Raw genomic sequence first — 19,192 nt, forward strand, 5'->3', positions numbered from 1 at the left:
ACTTCTATTGGGCCTCATAGTCATAGCAGATAATATTCACATTTTTGGTGACTTCAATATTCACAGAACTCCACAGACCCACTCCAAAAGGCTTTCGGAGCCATCATCGACTCAGTGGATTTTGTCCAACATGTCTCGGGACTTACGCATAGCCATAGTCATACCCTGGATCTAGTTTAGTCCCGTGGAATAGATTTTGTGGATCTAAATGTTTTTCCTCATAATCCTGGACTATTGGGCCACCATTTTATTACATTTGCAATCAAATAATTAGCTTAGACCCCAACCAAGGATTATCAACAGCTGCGCTATAAATTCTCGGACAACGCAAAGATTCCTAGATGCCCTTGCAGATTCCCTCCACCTACCCAAGGATGTCAGAGTAGTAAAATCACCTAACTGAGGATATAAAAGTAACTTTGCGTAATACCCTGGATGCAGTTGCGCCACTAAAAGCAAAACAAAATTAAATACAGAAAATTTTACAGCCCGGAAAGAAGCTTCCAGAAAATTGGATCGGAAATGTCACTCCACCAAATTGGAAGTCTTATGACTATCTTAGAAAGTGCAATATCAAAAAGCCCTCACTGCTGCTCAATCAGCCTACTTTGCAAACCTGATTGAGGAGAATAAAAACAATCCTAAATACATATTTGATACTGTTGCAAAGCTAACTAAAAAGCAGCATCCCCAAGTGAGGATGCGCTTCACTTCAGCAATGATGAATTCATAACTTTCTTCAATGAAAAGATCATGATCTTTAGAAAGCAAATCACAGACTCCTCTTTGAATAGGTGTAGTTGTCCAAAGTCTGCACAGAACTGGTAGAACCTCAGATCAATGGAGAAACCCAAGTTTTCGTCGACACGTTTACAAAAACCGCCTACTTATATACTGAACATAATAAATGGCTCCCTATCCTTACGATGTGAACCAAAGTAACTTAAAGTGGCAGTAATAAAGCCTCTCCTGAGAAAGCCAAACTTTGACCACAATTGAGTGGTTTATTTATTTACTATCTGCCTATATCGAATCTCCCATTACTCAGATGTTGTTGTTGTTGAAAAAGCTGTTGCTGAGAAACTCACTATTTCCTGAAGACAAATGATGTACAGTTGAAGTCGGAAGTTTACATACACTTAGGTTGGAGTCATTAAAACTCGTTTTTCAACCACTCCACAAATTTCTTGTTAACTTCTTATGGCTGGGGGGCAGTATTGAGTAGCTTGGATGAATAAGGTGCCCCAGAGTAAACGGCCTGCTCCTCAGTCTCAGTTGCTAATATATGCATATTATTATTAGTATTGGATAGAAAACACTCTGACGTTTCTAAAACTGTTTGAATGATGTCTGTGAGTATAACAGAACTTATATGACAGGCAGAAACCCGAGAAGAAATCCAAACAGGAAGTGAGAAATCTGAGGTTGGTAGCTTTTCAACATAGTTCCAGTTGAAATCCCATTGAGATATGAATGAAGTTGCACTTCCTAGGGCTTCCACTAGATGTGAACCGTTTATAGAAATGTGAATGAGGCTTCTACTGTGTTGTGGGACTGAATAATAGCAGAATGAGCCATGTGTCTGGCAATCAGCCATTTCCTGGTCACGCGCATTCCACATGATATCCACTTGCGTTTCGTTGCTCCTCAAGACACAGGAAGGAATTCTCCGGTTGGAACTTTATTGAAGATTTATGATAAGAACATCCTAATGATTGATTCTGTACTTAGTTTGAAATGTTTCTTCGACCTGTAATATAACTTTCTGAAGTTTTTGTCCGAAGAAACGCACGACCAGAACGAGCGTTTGGATATGTATACCAAACGCACTAACAAAAGGCGGTATTTGGACAAAAATAACAGACATTATCAAACAAAACAAACATTTATTGTGGACCTGGGATTTCTGGGAGTGCATTCTGATGCAGATCATCAAAGGTAAGGGAATATTTATCATGTCATTTCTGGTTTCTGTTGACTCCAACATGGTGGCTAATTTGACTATTGTTCTGAGCGCCGTCTCAGATTATTGCATGGTTTGCTTTTTCCGTAAAGTATTTTTGAAATCTGACACAGCGGTAGCATTAAGGAGAGGTATATCTATAATTCCATGTGTATAACTTGTATTATCATCGACAATTATGATGAGTATTTCTGTTGAATCGATGTGGCTATGCAAAATCACTGGATGTTTTTGGAACTAGTGAACATAATGCGCCAATGTAAACTCAGATTTTGATATAAATATGAACTTTATCAAACAAAACATATATGTATTGTGTAACATGAAGTCCTATGAGTGTCATCTGGTGATTCATTTTCATCTCTATTTGTGCTTTTTGTGACTCTGGCTGGAAAATCTTTGGCTGGTAAAATGTGTGTGTTTTTCTGTGGCTTGGTGGTGACCTAACAATCGTTTGTGGTGCTTTTGCTATAAAGCATATTTGAAATTGTACACTGTGGTGGGATTAACAACAAGATTAGCTTTAAAATGGTATAAGATACATGTATGTTTGAGGAATTTTAATTGTGAGATTCCTGTTGTTTTGAATTTGGCGCCCTGCACTTTCACTGGCTGTTGTCATATCATCCCGTGAACGGGATTTCAGCCCTAATTTCAGCCCTTTAACAAACTATAGTTTTGGCAAGTCGGTTATGACATCTATTTTGTGCATGACACAAGTCATTTTTACAACAATTGTTTACAGACAGATTATTTCACTTATAATTCACTGTATCACAATTCCAGTGGGTCAGAAGTTTACATACAATAAATTGACTGTGCCTTTAAACAGCTTGGAAAATTCCAGAAAATGATGTCATGGCATTAGAAGCTTCTGATAGGCTAATTGACATAATTTGATTCAATTGGAGGTGTACCTGTGGATGTATTTGAAGGCCTACCTTCAAACTCCGTGCCTATTTGCTTGACATCATGAGAAAATCAAAAGAAATCAGCCAAGCCATCAGAAAATGTAGACCTCCACAAGTCTGGTTCATCCTTGGGAGCAATTTCCAAACGCCTGAAGGTACACGTTCATCTGTACAAACAATAGCACGCAAGTATAAACACCATGGGACCACGCAGCCGTCATACCGCTCAGGAAGGAGACACGTTCTGTCTCCTAGAGATGAATGTACTTTGGGGCGAAAACTGCAAATCACTCCCAGAACAAGGACCTTGTGAAGATGCTGGAGGAAACGGGTACAAAAGTATCTATATCCACAGCAAAACGAGTCCTATATCGACATAACCTGAAAGGCCACTCAGCAAGGAAGAAGCCACTGCTCCAAAACCGCTATAAAACTGCACATGTGGACAAAGATCGTACTTTTTGGAGAAATGTCCTCTGGTCTGATGAAACAAAAATAGAACTGTTTGGCCATAATGACCATCGTTATGTTCAGAGGGAAAAGGGGGAGGCTTGCAAGCCGAAGAACACCATCCAATCCGTGAAGCACGGGGTGGCAGCATCATGTTGTGGGGTGCTTTGCTGCAGGAGGGACTGGTGCACTTCACAAAATAGATGGCATCATGAGGAAGGACAATTATTAGGATATATTGAAGCAACATCTCAAGACATCAGTCAGGAAGTTAAAGCTTGATCACAAGTGGGTCTTACAAATGGACAATGACCCCAAACATACTTCCAAAGTTGTGGCAAAATGACCCAAGTTAAACAATTTAAAGGCAATGCTACCAAATACTAATTGAGTGTATGTAAACTTCTGACCCACTGGGAAAGAAATAAAAGCTGAAATACATAATTCTCTCTGCTATTATTCTGACATTTCACATTCTTAAAATAGTGGTGATTCTAACTGACTTAAGACAGGGAGTCTTTACTAGGATTAAATGTCAGGAATTGTGAAAAACTGAGTTTAAATGTATTTGACGAAGGTGTAAGTAAACTTCCGACTTCAACTGTGTAAAAAAAAGCTCCAGTATGGTTTAAGACCCCATCATAGTACTGAGACCACACTCGTGAAGGTGGTCAATTTCCCTTTTTAATGGCGTCAGACCAAGGCTCTGCGTCTGTCGTTGTGCTACTAGACCTTAGTCCGGCTTTTAACACCAACCTTTTGAGTCAAGATCACTTTCACAGTCAAAAAGCTAGCCGAGATTTTTGGCTGGACTGACAATATTTTTATTCTCAGACCATATCATAGTTCAAAACTCGATGTTTGATAACAAAATAGATCAGTTGGTGTAGCACTTGCGGTGCACTGCGGACCATAAATTGAAATAATTTTTTATTTTACTTTTATTTTTACTGTACCTGCATCTGATGGTCATGGTGCTTTCAAGGCAACTGGGAACCCCCACCCCAAAAAAACAAAAACAAGACGTCAATGATCTTTAGGTCGGAAAGTTTTCGACTTGGAATTCCAAGTTGGATGAAAAAATATGGGATCTTGATTTTTTCTGAGTTCCCAACTCACTGAAGTCGGAAATCGGAGATTTCCGATTTCCCAATTGTTTTGAACATTCCTCCAGTGAGACTAACCAGAGAGGGTACACCTCTTCTTACCCGATGACGAAACTGGAGTCGCTCCGCATCTGCCTCAGTCATGCTCAAAGTTATGTTGTACCTATGACCAGAGAAAGTGAAACATTCCTCTATATTAAAATGGACACAACAAGCTGCTAATAAGAATATAAATGCAGGGCTAATGATACACTTGGCTACTCATTCATTGCAGCGCAAGTACGGAGAATCGCGTTTTATGATTTGTAATAGTGTTGAACCGTGTTTTGAGCTATATAAAAACAAATGTGAACTCACTCATGAAGTTAATACATTGTATATAGGCTAGTATAACACTTTGCTGTGGCTGGGGTCGTAGAAGCTCTATAGGTACGTTGATTTGAGCAATCCTATTGGCCAGAGCAGTTCGAGCACTCGGTTTAGCCACAGATGTCCCGGTCCACCGGGTAGGCCGGAGTCAATCTTTTCAGACAAATGAAATGGTACAAAATGGAATCACTTTGTTTGCCCGGTGCGCAGGGCTTCTGAATTAAGTGCACCTACCGCCTTCAGCGCAACACCTAAAAAAAAAAGGAGCGCAAGCCTTTATCGTTGGCGACCACTGTTTTTTTAAGAGATTGGACACCCAAAATAGTCTACGCAGAAATGTTTTTGCCTGGTTTAGATCTGATCTAAATCTGTGGGTCTCAACGACTGATCACACGGTTTACGGACCCAGGAACATAAACGACTACGAGTAGGAACACAGCACATGAGACAACCATAACAGCAGCAGGACACACACTTCAGGTGTGCAGCTGTGGTTGGGAGAGAGTAACATCGGCAAGGAGGTTAAGGATCCATCAAGGGAGGAAAAGGTGCTTGGGAGAGCAGAGACAGGGACCTCGCATTGACCAGTACTTCTTACGAAACAGCCAGTCAAATCAGTCGAATGAAGCACAGCGACGGGACGCAAACCAAAGTTTGCAGAGCATCAGCACCCCTGTAACAGAGGAGGATAACACAAGCACAGAAATGCCGGTGGATAAACTCACCCAACCACAGAGACCTCTAAAAGAGGAAAAGATCAAAGGGCACAGACCGAGTGTGAAGTGGCCCAAAGCTGCTGAAAAGAGAGAGTGGGAATCAATCAACAACGACCTGACGAAAATCTTGGAACAACAGGTAGGAACAGCAGAGAAAAAGCTTGAAAGGATGGGAGACATTATCTACCACTACGGAGAAGAGCGCTTTGGAGTAAACGAAAGGAGAAGTGGCAAGACACCTCCCGCGCCAGCCAAATCTAGGAGGCAGCAGGAGATCGAGATACTTGTCAGAGAGAGAAGACAGCTGAGGAAGCAGTGGAAGAAGGCCTCTGATGCAGAGAGAGAAGGTCTCATGCTACTCCAAGCAGACATTAAATGTCGGCTAGCAACCTTGCGAAGAGCGGAAAACTTAAGGAAATTTTGTAGGAAGAAGGAACACTCAAGAACACGGTTCTATAAAAAACCCTTTAAGTTTGTCAAAGACCTCTTCGCAAAGGAAAAGTGCGGAATCCTAAAAACTCCAAAGCCTGAACTGGAAGAACATCTGGAAAAGGTCCACCAGGACATGAAAAGGCATGAGCAGATAATCATCCCACATGACATCCCACCTATTCAACCACCAGAATTCAATCTGGACACTGACGCTCCAAAATGGAGGGAAGTAGAGAACGTTGTCCGAAGAGCAAGAGCGGCCTCGGCTCCTGGGCCTAATGGAGTACCATACTAGCTCTACAAGAACGCCCCGGATATTCTACACTTTCTTTGGAGGCTCATGAGGATAGTGTGGCAGAAGGAAATAATACCAAAGGCATGGCGAAGGGCTGGTGGTGTGCTAATCTCGAAAGAGAAGGATGCGACAGACATCAGTCAATTCCGACCAATCTCCCTTCTCAACGTCAAAGGGAAGATCTTTTTCAGTATAATAGCACAGAGGCGGTCCACTTATCTGGAAAGGAACAAGTACATTGATACATCTGTACAGAAAGCAGGCATTCCTGGTTTCTCTGGTTGCCTGGAACATACTAGTATGATTTGGCACCAGATCCAAACAGCTAAGAAGGACAAGAGATGTCTATGCCATCTTCCTCGACCTGGCCAATGCCTTTGGCTCAGTTCCCAATGAAATCCTCTGGGAATCGTTCAACATTTTCCACGTACCAGAACCCATCACTACACTGGTAAAGGCCTATTTCCAAGACCTGCAATTGTGTTTCACAACACCTGACTTCACAACAACATGGCGGCGCTTGGAAGTAGGCATAATGGCAGGCTGTACAATTTCTCCTCTGGCCTTCACTATGGCCATGGAAGTCATCATCAGGGCATCAAGATGGGTGGTCGGCAGTGAGAGAACTAAGGAAGGACTCCCGTCTCCCACCTATCCGAGCATACATGGATGACATGACTACACTGACTACCACTGCAGCATGCACCAGGCGGCTACTTGCAAAGCTGCAGGATAACATCAAGTGGGCCCGGATGAAAATCAAGCCAAGCAAATCTCGAAGCATCTCCATAGTCAAGGGACAGCTTAAAGATGTGAGGTTCTGCATTGGAGATGACCCGATACCAACGGTGTATGAGCAACCCATCAAGAGCCTGGGTAGATGGTACAACGAAAGCCTCCGGGATAAAGATCAAGTGCAGCAAGTAAGGCAGGACATCGCCGACGGTCTTGAGAATATCAACAAGACCCTACTGCCTGGGAAGCTCAAGCTTTGGTGCCTACAGTTTGGACTTCTCCCCCGGGTAATGTGGCCACTCACCGTCTATGAGGTCCCAATAACAACAGTGGAGAAGATGGAGCGAACCATTACCTCATACGTGAAGAAATGGCTGGGTGTCCCACGATGCCTGAGTAACATCGGCCTCTATGGCAAAGGGGTCCTTGAACTACCTCTTACAAGTCTAACGGAGGAGTACAAGTGCTCTAAAGTAAGACTTCAGATGACATTGAAGGACTCCAAAGACCAGACCATTAGCAAGGCTGCACCTCCCCTACAAACTGGACATCATCCAAGGCTGTGCAGCAAGCAACATCAGCCCTGAGACTCCAAGACATTGTGGGGAATATCCAGCATGGAAGAGGAGGCTTTGGCCTGGCAGCAAGCAAACCAACGTTCCATAAGGCAACAACATCTGAACGCAGAAAGCTGGTGGTCGAGGAGGTGCGCAGACAGGAGGAGTCTGCAAGAAGTGCAAAGTCTGTCTCTCTTGCTAAACAAGGGCAATGGACGCGGTGGGAAGGCCTGGAGAGGAGAAAGATCAACTGGAGTGAGCTTTGGCAAATGGAGGCAAGGAACATCAGCTTCATCATAAGAGCTGTTTATGATGTGCTTCCATCACCAAAGAATCTACATCAATGGTATGGCGAGGACTCGACCTGCCCCCTCTGCCCAGCTCCAGCGACTCTCGGGCATATAATGACAGGTTGCAAGACCAGCCTCTCACAAGGCCGCTACACCTGGAGGCACAATCAGGTCCTCAAGAGCCTGGCTGCAGCACTTGAGACCAAGAGGAGTGCAACCAATTCATTACCTCCAAAAACAAGCAATCCCGTCAAAACAACAACATACATCCGGGAGGGACAGAAAAGGCCCAAGCATCCTCCTACGAAGCCAGAAACTGGACACCTAGCCATGGCCCGGGATTGGAAGATGCTTGTCGATATTGGCCAGCAATTATTTTTTCCACCTGAGATTGCTTCTACCAACCTTAGGCTAGACATGGTACTCTGGTCCCCTTCACGAAAGGCTGTGTACATCATAGAGCTCCCAGTCCCGTGGGAAAACTCTGTTGAAGAGGCCTACGAGCGTAAGAAACTGCGTTACACAGAGTTGGCAGCAGACGCAACTCAGCGTGGCTGGAATGCAAAAGTCTGGCCAGTTGAAGTGGGATGCAGAGAATTCGTGGCTTCTTCCACCATCAGGTTGCTGAAAGAACTTGGAATCCATGGACAGGCTCTGCGGCAGACCATCAGAGCAGTTTCTCAAGCAGCTGAAAGAGGCAGCCAGTGGATCTGGATCAAACGGAAGGACCCTTGCTGGGCAATAACTTCATGACCCCCCACCCCCACCCCCACCTGAGAACCCAATTCAGATCCCTCCAACTTGAGGAGGGCATATGAGGTATGCGGTCAGCTGTAGGGCTGGCTCAGGGAAGAGGACGCCCTGCCTTGCATAGTCCCGTGGGACATCTTAATTGGGCATGGGACACAATCTAAGGCTTGATCACCCTTTAGCTGGCCACCTTTGACGAGGGTGTTTAGTGATTAAAGGCCGAAACACCCACTGATTCGAAGGCACACTACTGAGGATGTGTCCCAAAATTGACATCTTAACCCAGTCTAAGAAATAAACCTTGCATGCCACTCTGTCAGCACCACGGCAAATCTCATGTGAGTGCATTCCATCTATTGGCACAATGGACCATTTTTAACATCTCGTCCCGTGTTTTATGATTCTATATAAGTGTTCCTCAAGGTTCTGTTTTTTTTAGGACTTTTGTTTTCACTATATACAGTGAGGGAAAAAAGTATTTGATCCCTTGCTGATTTTGTATGTTTGCCCACTGACAAAGACGTGATCAGTCTATAATTTTAATGGTAGGTTTATTTGAACAGTGAGAGACAGAATAACAACAACAAAAATGCAGAGAAACGCATTTCAAAAATTTTATAAATTGATTTGCCAACTGACATTTACTCCTGAGGTGCTGACCTGTTGCACCCTCTATAACCACTGTGATTATTATTTGACCCTGCTGGTCATCTATGAACATTTGAACATCTTGAAGAGGGATCTAGTGTTAATGGCCCTGTATTCCTATAATTGCCACCGATACATCCAGAAGAGGAATCGCTAGCCCTCAGAGCCTTGTTCCTCTCGAGCTTTCTTCCTAGGTTCCTGCCTTTCTAGGGAGTTTTTCCTAGCCACTGTGCTTCTACATCTGCATTGCTTGCTCTTTGTGGTTTTAGGCTGGGTTTTTGTAACAGCACTGTGTGACATCTACTGATGTACAAAAAGGCTTTACAAAGACATTTGATTGATTGATTGTCTAATGAGTCTCTTTCAAAAGATGCACCGTCGACTCCTATCTGAAATCAATGCTTTATGATTATATGACACTTCTTTGATTTAGCCTCTGTTGTGTTGTGTTTTACTTGGAAAGTAAAGGCTAAAAACAGAGTGATTTCATTGACCATGTGGAAAAGCTGCTTGTTGGTGTCAAAAAAAAAAGAAGAAAACCCTGATTAATAATGAATGAATTATTAACATGAAAAGAAGCGTGCCCCCATTGGCTAATGGTGCAGCCGTCCGATTCGTCTCCTATTCTGTGTGCTCCTTCTCTCGTTCCTAATGGAGCCTCTCTCTTTCCTTTCTATATCTTCCCTCTCTACCTGGTACACTTAGCCTGGCATCCATTCAACCTCTTCCTTTAGATCCAAATGTGATGTTAGTCTTCTAAGTGTGAACACAAAATCTTTCTGCCAAGCCAATGTCCGTCCGCACATGAAAAAAGGGTGCGTTATCCTGTGGAGCAGACAACATCGTGTTGCCACAGTGACGTCAGCCCGCGATCGATGCAACACGCACATCAAAGCGTAAAGAGGGTGTGAGTGTATTTTCAAACTCCTGAAAGGGAAAAAAAACTTTTCATTGTGACGGTGTGACATTACACAGTCTGAAAATCGTAGGATTTTATGAAGTGACAAAGTTTGGGTCTTTTTTGCGACCAATTACTTTTTTCTATCATCAAGGGGAGCCAATCCTATAAACTCCATTTAACAGAAGTAGGAAAAGTAAATGGATTAAATAGAACATTTAACATTGTTCAACAGCAAAAGGTTTCCTTTGTGATCAATTCAACAAGTTGTCCGTTACCTTTGACCGGAGGGGCAGGTAGTTTTCTCCTCTGTTGGCGTGATGTGTCAAGGGTTTGAGGCTGCAGAGTGACAGATCAGTACGGTGAATACAGTGGCCATATGAGGGTGTAGCTGTGTGTAATAATTGTCTGGTGGGAATATACTACAGTATACCGTAGGTTTTGGCTTGGAGAAGTTGGAGAAACGATTGCAGGCGGTGACATTCAGTCCAGCTGTTTTTAGAGATAGTATCCTCTCCTCGATGTCTGATACCTGGAGGAGAAAGATTCCAAATGATTCCGAAAATAAAAACGACATTTGCTGTAGATGTATTGTAGAGTACATCAAGGCTCAGGTTAATTTAATGAATGAATGAAACAGGTTCATTTAGAAGACACCATTAGAATACAATTACACATTGCCACATTCTCTCCAGTCTCCACATTAAAACCTGCATTCTTACAGGACCATCAAACATTGGTTGCATTCCATCCCCAACACATTGCCACGTCGTCAACTACACAGTTGGGCAAGCATCACATCTGACCTGCGTCTGCAATGTCATCAGCATGGAATGCAGTCATAGAAACAGCTGGGCGTTTGGATATGAATGGACCCCCTACCTGGAGCTCAGACTGCTGCACCTGGGCGGCAGCAGTGGCCACCTGGTCCTCCAGGAAGGCCAGGTCTCTGTCTGAGGTGCCACTGCTGATGCCTCGGGCCACCTTCTCCAGGTCCCCCAGTGACGCCTCCAGGCCGTACACCGCCCCCGCAGCCATGTACACCTACAGGGACAAGTCACGTGTTACAGGAAAGGTCAATGGGCACAGGTGCTGAGCATAACAATGTTGGGGACCCACAGGGCTCTATCCTTGGGCCTTTCTTGTTTAGTCTTTACAGGTGGTAGTCACTATATGGTCATGCTAAGATGGACAAAAGTGGCTCAGATAGTGAGTTCAGATGAGCAAGTACACATATGCTATTTACTCTTTTTTTAAATCTAGGGTTATGGTGGAGGTTAAGATAAGGATTAAGTTTAGGGTTTAGAAAGCGCTGCATTTGGTCCTTTCTAGCATGGCCAGATAGTGACCACCAACATTGAGATGTATGTAGGCACTGGGTCTTACGTTTTCCTCCATCTTGGTGAGTTTCTGGTCCAGTTTCCGGGTCTCTAAGTTGCTGAGGAAGGACTCAGACGCGCTCATGCACTCAGAGGGGGTGACACTATCGCCCCCCGCCTCACCAATCAGTTCCTCTGTGGCGTTGAGCACCTTCAGTACCTCTGTGGTGATACTGCACAGCGATGCGGCCGAGTACTTCTGCTCAACACACACACACGTGCACACACACGTCAAGACACACACACACATCACATACACACACAAAGACATGCCACATAGAAACAGACACACAACACACACAGAGATACGAGTCAGACACACACAGGCACGAACATGACTATCATTAGTGGGTACAAACAAATATGAAACAGTCAAGAGGAGAGTCGTAACAGGGTCCAAGTGAGATGTTTACAGCATGGTCCTCAATGACACACAGAGCTTTTACACCTCCAATCAGTGCAGCACACACACACACATCGTCACGACTCATGTCAACCTGCAAGGAGCAATCAGGTGGAGGATGAAGAGTGTGACGCTTCATGTGGAAGAGGAGGGGAGCTGTTGACCTTTATTACTAGATTCCAGGTCATGGTAGGGTTACCTAACAGAGTTACAATTACTGTATATACATTTTCCTCTACCAAACCACTAGAAAAGTAGAAAATGTGAGAAAACACGATAAGTGAAAGTGCAGTCTCGAACCTACAAGACGAACAAACAACACCCCTGCTGTAAAGTACAAACAAGTACATCTGAATGGATGAAAAGGTGAGAGGGATGAGGGAGAAGGAGAGAGATCGATGTAATTCAATAATGAGATAATCCTTGGCTTGAAGCTTTGATCTGTGGGACTAACAAGTGCATTGATCCACACCCCTTTCTCTCTCTCTCTTTTTAAGACGCGTTAGCTAGCTAGCGACGTACGTGGGCTTGAAAGGAAGTGTGTATAGTGTGGGTGGTAAGGGGTGGCACTCGAGTGGGAGACGAGAGGAGATGAGAGGCGGCTCCTTTTGAACACTCAGAGGTGACTTAGAGAGCAAAGAGCGAGAGGGAAAGATTTCAGGTACCGACTGAGTACGTAGATGGGTAATGGGAGCCGGAGTTTTGGTCGTCACCTATAGTACATTACCAATATACATCATTATCACACGGCTCCAACACACGGCTCCATTTCCTACTACGACATATGTGTTTAGAAAGCGCTTTTAGAAACTGCATCCAACTTATAATAGCTGATACATATAATATACATTTTATGGACAAAATGTATTTTCCAATAGTTATCTTTTGTTTGTTTTTAATCCCATCCTTCAGCTACCCTCAACCCCTCCCATCTATCCCTGTAGACCAGTCCCATCCTTCAGCTACCCTCAACCCCTCCCATCTATCCCTGTGGACCAGTCCCATCCTTCAGCTACCCTCAACCCCTCCCATCTATCCCTGTAGACCAGTCCCATCATTCAGCTACCCTCAACCCTCCCATCTATCCCTGTAGACCAGTCCCATCCTTCAGCTACCCTCAACCCCTCCCATCTATCCCTGTAGACCAGTCCCATCCTTCAGCTACCCTCAACCCCTCCCATCTATCCCTGTAGACCAGTCCCATCCTTCAGCTACCTTCAACCCTCCCATCTATCCCTGTAGACCAGTCCCATCCTTCAGCTACCCTCAACCCCTCCCATCTATCCCTGTAGACCAGTCCCATCCTTCAGCTACCCTCAACCCCTCCCATCTATCCCTGTAGACCAGTCCCATCCTTCAGCTACCCTCAACCCCTCCCATCTATCCCTGTAGACCAGTCCCATCCTTCAGCTACCCTCAACCCCTCCCATCTATCCCTGTAGACCAGTCCCATCCTTCAGCTCCCTCAACCCCTCCCATCTATCCCTGTAGACCAGTCCCATCCTTCAGCTACCCTCAACCCCTCCCATCTATCCCTGTAGACCAGTCCCATCCTTCAGCTCCCCTCAACCCCTCCCATCTATCCCTGTGGACCAGTCCCATCCTTCAGCTACCCTCAACCCCTCCCATCTATCCCTGTAGACCAGTCCCATCCTTCAGCTCCCCTCAACCCCTCCCATCTATCCCTGTAGACCAGTCCCATCCTTCAGCTACCCTCAACCCTCCCATCTATCCCTGTGGACCAGTCCCATCCTTCAGCTACCTTCAACCCCTCCCATCTATCCCTGTAGACCAGTCCCATCTTTCAGCTCCCCTCAACCCCTCCCATCTATCCCTGTAGACCAGTCCCATCCTTCAGCTACCCTCAACCCCTCCCATCTATCCCTGTAGACCAGTCCCATCCTTCAGCTACCTTCAACCCCTCCCATCTATCCCTGTAGACCAGTCCCATCCTTCAGCTACCTTCAACCCCTCCCATCTATCCCTGTAGACCAGTCCCATCCTTCAGCTACCCTCAACCCCTCCCATCTATCCCTGTAGACCAGTCCCATCCTTCAGCTCCCCTCAACCCCTCCCATCTATCCCTGTAGACCAGTCCCATCCTTCAGCTACCCTCAACCCCTCCCATCTATCCCTGTAGACCAGTCCCATCCTTCAGCTCCCTCAACCCTCCCATCTATCCCTGTAGACCAGTCCCATCCTTCAGCTACCCTCAACCCCTCCCATCTATCCCTGTAGACCAGTCCCATCCTTCAGCTACCCTCAACCCCTCCCATCTATCCCTGTAGACCAGTCCCATCCTTCAGCTACCCTCAACCCCTCCCATCTATCCCTGTAGACCAGTCCCATCCTTCAGCTACCCTCAACCCCTCCCATCTATCCCTGTAGACCAGTCCCATCCTTCAGCTACCCTCAACCCCTCCCATCTATCCCTGTAGACCAGTCCCATCCTTCAGCTACCCTCAACCCCTCCCATCTATCCCTGTAGACCAGTCCCATCCTTCAGCTACCTTCAACCCCTCCCATCTATCCCTGTAGACCAGTCCCATCCTTCAGCTACCCTCAACCCCTCCCATCTATCCCTGTAGACCAGTCCCATCCTTCAGCTACCCTCAACCCCTCCCATCTATCCCTGTAGACCAGTCCCATCCTTCAGCTACCCTCAACCCTCCCATCTATCCCTGTAGACCAGTCCCATCCTTCAGCTACCCTCAACCCTCCCATCTATCCCTGTAGACCAGTCCCATCCTTCAGCTCCCTCAACCCCTCCCATCTATCCCTGTAGACCAGTCCCATCCTTCAGCTACCCTCAACCCCTCCCATCTATCCCTGTAGACCAGTCCCATCCTTCAGCTCCCCTCAACCCCTCCCATCTATCCCTGTGGACCAGTCCCATCCTTCAGCTACCCTCAACCCTCCCATCTATCCCTGTAGACCAGTCCCATCCTTCAGCTCCCCTCAACCCCTCCCATCTATCCCTGTAGACCAGTCCCATCCTTCAGCTACCCTCAACCCCTCCCATCTATCCCTGTGGACCAGTCCCATCCTTCAGCTACCCTCAACCCCTCCCATCTATCCCTGTAGACCAGTCCCATCCTTCAGCTACCCTCAACCCCTCCCATCTATCCCTGTAGACCAGTCCCATCCTTCAGCTACCTTCAACCCCTCCCATCTATCCCTGTAGACCAGTCCCATCCTTCAGCTACCTTCAACCCCTCCCATCTATCCCTGTAGACCAGTCCCATCCTTCAGCTACCCTCAACCCTCCCATCTATCCCTGTAGACCAGTCCCATCCTTCAGCTCCCTCAACCCCTCCCATATATCCATGTGGACCAGTCCCATCCTTCAGCTACCCTCAACCCCTCCCATCTATCCCTGTAGACCAGTCCCATCCTTCAGCTACCCTCAACCCCTCCCATCTATCCCTGTGGACCAGTCCCATCCTTCAGCTACCCTCAACCCCTCCCATCTATCCCTGTAGACCAGTCCCATCCTTCAGCTACCCTCAACCCCTCCCATCTATCCCTGTAGACCAGTCCCATCCTTCAGCTACCCTCAACCCCTCCCATCTATCCCTGTAGACCAGTCCCATCCTTCAGCTACCCTCAACCCCTCCCATCTATCCCTGTAGACCATCCAGTTTGATTTCTATTTGCCATATATTTTTTTACCTGTGCTTTGTAGAAGCACCCTTGGCAGCGTCTTTCTGGGTAAGTCTATAAGAGCTTTCCACACACGGATTGTGCAACATTTGCCCATTATTATCTTCAAAATTCTTCAGGCTCTGTGAAATTGGTTGTTGATCATTGCTAACCATTTTTATCAGGTCTTTCCATAGATTTTCAAGCAGATTTAAATCAAAATTGTAACTCGGCCACTCAGCAACATTCACGGTCTTCTTGGTAAGCAATTCCAGTGTAGATTTATGTTTTAGGTTATTTATCTCCCAGTGTCTGGTGGAAAGCAGACTGAACTCGGTTTTCCTAGAATCTTGACTGTGCTTAGCTCCATTCTGTTTTTCTTCTACCCAGTCCATAACCATTACAAGCATACCCATAACATGATGCAGCCACTAATATGCTTGAAAATATGGAGCGTGGTACTCAGTAATGTATTTTATTGTATTTGCTCCAAATCAGGACAAAAAGTGAATTGCTGTGCCACATTGTTTGCAGTATTACTTTAGTGCCTTGTTGCAAACAGGATGCACGTTTTAGATAAAAACATTTTTTATCTGTACAGGATTTCCTATTTTCACTGTCAATTGGGTTCGTATTGTGGAGTAACTACAATGTTGTTGATCAATCATTAAACGCAAACTGTTTTAAAGTGACCATTGGGCTCACGGTGATTCCCTGAGCAGTTCTCTTCCTCTCTGGCAACTGTGTTAGGAAGGATGCCTGTATCGCTTTAGTGACACGGTGTATTGATAATGACTTCACTGTGCTCAAAGGGATATTCAATGTCTGCTTTAAAAAGATATATATCCATCTACCAATAGGTACCTTCTTCGTGAGATATTAAAATGTGAAATTCAAGTTTGAAATTCAGTACTCGACTGAGGTACCTTACAGATAATTGTATGTGTGGGGTACAGAGATGAGGCAGTCCTTCAAAAAACATGTGAAACTTATCATGTGACTTGTTAAGAAAATATTTACCCCTGAACTTATTTAGGCTGCCATAACAAAGGGGTTGAATATTTATTGACTCAAGACATTTCAGCTTTTCATGTTTTATTCATTTGTAAACAAAAGTCTAAAAACATAATTACACTTTTACATGATGGCGTATTGTGTTTAGGCCAGTGACCAACAATCTCAATTTAATCTAATTTAAATTCAGGCTTTAACACCACAAAATGTGGAATAAGTCAAGGGGTGTGAATACTTCCTGAAAGCACAGTATGTCAAAGTGTGTCAAATATGTAAGTTGAAAACACTGCGACTGCGTGATGTTCCTGGAGACATCCTAACGACACATTTTAATTTGCAGGGCATCACCTGTGAAATCTCACGTGAAAGATATCCACGTGAAACTTCATATGAAATATCATCACATGAGAAGTGTTCAAAAACCACATGTGAAAGGTTTATGTGATAACGTGAAAATCCACATGTGAAACATCACGTGAAATAAAATTAGACATTAGGCAAAACGTGACAATTTCACGGGAATTAATGTGATTTCCACATATGAAATCATGTGGTTTTTCCGTAAGGGTACAAGCTAATGCAGTCGGCCTTTTATGTCTAAAATGAATACAGCACCATCAGCTTTTCACTCATGACTCCATCTAGTGGCTTTGAATAACAATTATACCAGATTGTGTCCAGAAGTCCCTAAAATAAACCAACGTCCCAAATGGTACACTATTCCCTACACGCACTGGTTAAAAGTAGTGAACTATATAGGGCATAGGGTGCTATTTACGACACAACTGAAGTAAATCAGAGAGAGAGCGTGACGCACGATGGCCCCTGACAAAATAACCATGTTTCACTTGATGATGCCTTACTGGTGACAGAGTGTCTAAGAATTGTCAGAAGTGAATCATCAGATAGACGCAGTGAGTGTGTGTTAGTGTGCGTTGTCCACCACAGCAATCTGATTAATTTGATTGTTTTGGGGTTGCATCACGTGAATGTTAAGGTTGGGACTGTGGTTAGTCATGTCGCATACAAGGTGTGTGTGTGTGTGTGTGTGTGTGTGTGTGTGTGTGTGTGTGTGTGTGTGTGTGTGTGTGCATATGTGATGTCCTGACTGACTGTGTTATAGAGACAGTAAATCTCACCTGCTGTAAGAGAGAGGAGAGCAACTGTAGCCTCTGCTGTAGTTCCACCCCATTCTGTCTCTTGCGACAGACAGACATGCGCGGACGGACAGATGGACGGACAGAAAGACAAAGGAGAAAGGGAGACGGGGGAGGGGGGGATATCGAGAGAAACGGGAGAAAGACAGATGTGGGACACGGATGGCACAGAAAGATGTGGATGAGAGAAGAGGTGAGAACGGGTTGGCAAGGAGGGAGGAAGAGGTTCGGGATGGTACAGCCAGAAGAAAGGGAGGGAAAATAAAGGAGTGACCGAGAGAAACGAGATAAAGGAGAAACAGAGAGCTTAATATAAGAGTAAAGATAGGGTAGCCGCCTGCGGTGTGTAGGTGACGACACAAACAGGACATACAGGTCATGTATGATAGGCTAAAGCCATAGAGATGTACTAAAGAGCTCATCTCCTATCTTTTCCCATGCTAAAACAGGCTTTGGGTCAATCATCCCTATCCAATTATCCATATCCCTATCATTCGATTTGTCCCTCTTTCCAACTCTATGGCTGAAGCTAAATATGAAACAAAGACCTCCTATTCTGCCTCTCTCTGCTTACCTGTCCGTCACACAGCACCCCTTCCTGGATAGATGGGGTAATTGCAGGCGAGGAGGGCGTGGATCCTGTCTTTTCGTTTCGGTCTTCCACTTCTTCCCCCTTTCTTTCGGTCTCTCTGTCCACCTCTTTTCTCTGTAGTTTCTTACTTTGCCTGTTCTTCTCCACTGTCTTATTTTCCCTGCCATCTACTTTCTCTTCCAAACTCTTTCCTCCTCTCTCCAACCTCCTCTCCTTCACTCTCTCCTCCTGTCTCAATGTCAGACTTTCCCTTAGTCGCTCTCTCTTTTTCAGTTCCGGCCCGTTCACTGACTCAAACGTCTCTCGCTTCGTCCTATCCCTACTTTTACTTCTCTGTCTCTCACTTTGTCCCTGATGATCTCGCTCTCTCTCAATCTGCCTCAGCTTCTCTTTCTGTCTGTCACTTTCTCTGTCTCTCTTTACGGGGCTTTTGATTGGCTCATCCTCGGACGAGCTCGCTACTTCCTCGCTGCTGGCTCGTCCAACCAGCTGGCCCAGTTTGGAGTAGAGCTCCTGCTCCAGTGTGTCTCCCGAGCCGGGCCCAGAGCTACTGGGGGACAGGGGGCCAGGGGCCATGCAGTTAGGGGAGCTGGGGGCCGCAGAGTTAGGGGCCACAGTGTCCTGGTTCTTGGGCTCGGGGGTCATGACCGCAGAGGAGGTCTCGGGCACGGGCCCCACGTCAGGCCCAGGCATCTCCTCACTCATGCCACTCTTCAGCAGGGCGTTCAGCAGGAAACTGTTCTCCTACGGGCGGAGATGGAGAGAAAGACAGAATGAAAGAGAGAGCAATAGGGAGACCTTGATGCTTATCTCCTTCCATATGAACAAGCATTGTCCTTTCCTGCCACCCAGTGGTGTACTAATGTTTCACAACAGTCTCATGAG

At 45.5% G+C, this 19,192-nt stretch overlaps 1 protein-coding gene across 12 annotated transcripts in view; it reads right to left on the reverse strand.

Annotated features, from left to right (window-relative positions):
• The window catches only part of myripb (myosin VIIA and Rab interacting protein b), a 200,779-nt gene that overhangs the window by 4,360 nt on the left and 177,227 nt on the right, over positions 1–19,192 (reverse strand). For 10 of the 12 annotated variants that reach the window (XR_008111213.1, XM_052506155.1, XM_052506166.1 and 7 more), the window contains 5 exons: positions 18,290–19,051; positions 11,507–11,698; positions 11,003–11,164; positions 10,554–10,652; positions 10,399–10,459 (listed from right to left, as the gene is read on the reverse strand). Coding sequence is in view for 9 of the 12 variants with exons in the window: in XM_052506155.1 (XP_052362115.1) it covers positions 10,399–10,459; positions 10,554–10,652; positions 11,003–11,164; positions 11,507–11,698; positions 18,290–19,051 (1,276 nt within the window). In the remaining 3 variants the exon portion in view is untranslated. Of the gene's footprint in view, positions 1–4,508; positions 4,594–10,398; positions 10,460–10,553; positions 10,653–11,002; positions 11,165–11,506; positions 11,699–18,289; positions 19,052–19,192 lie in introns of all 12 variants that reach the window. The other 2 variants (XR_008111214.1, XR_008111215.1) reach the window with 2 other exon arrangements.

This window comes from Oncorhynchus keta, chromosome 4 (genome assembly GCF_023373465.1).
Source record: "Oncorhynchus keta strain PuntledgeMale-10-30-2019 chromosome 4, Oket_V2, whole genome shotgun sequence".
NCBI lineage: Eukaryota > Metazoa > Chordata > Actinopteri > Salmoniformes > Salmonidae > Oncorhynchus > Oncorhynchus keta.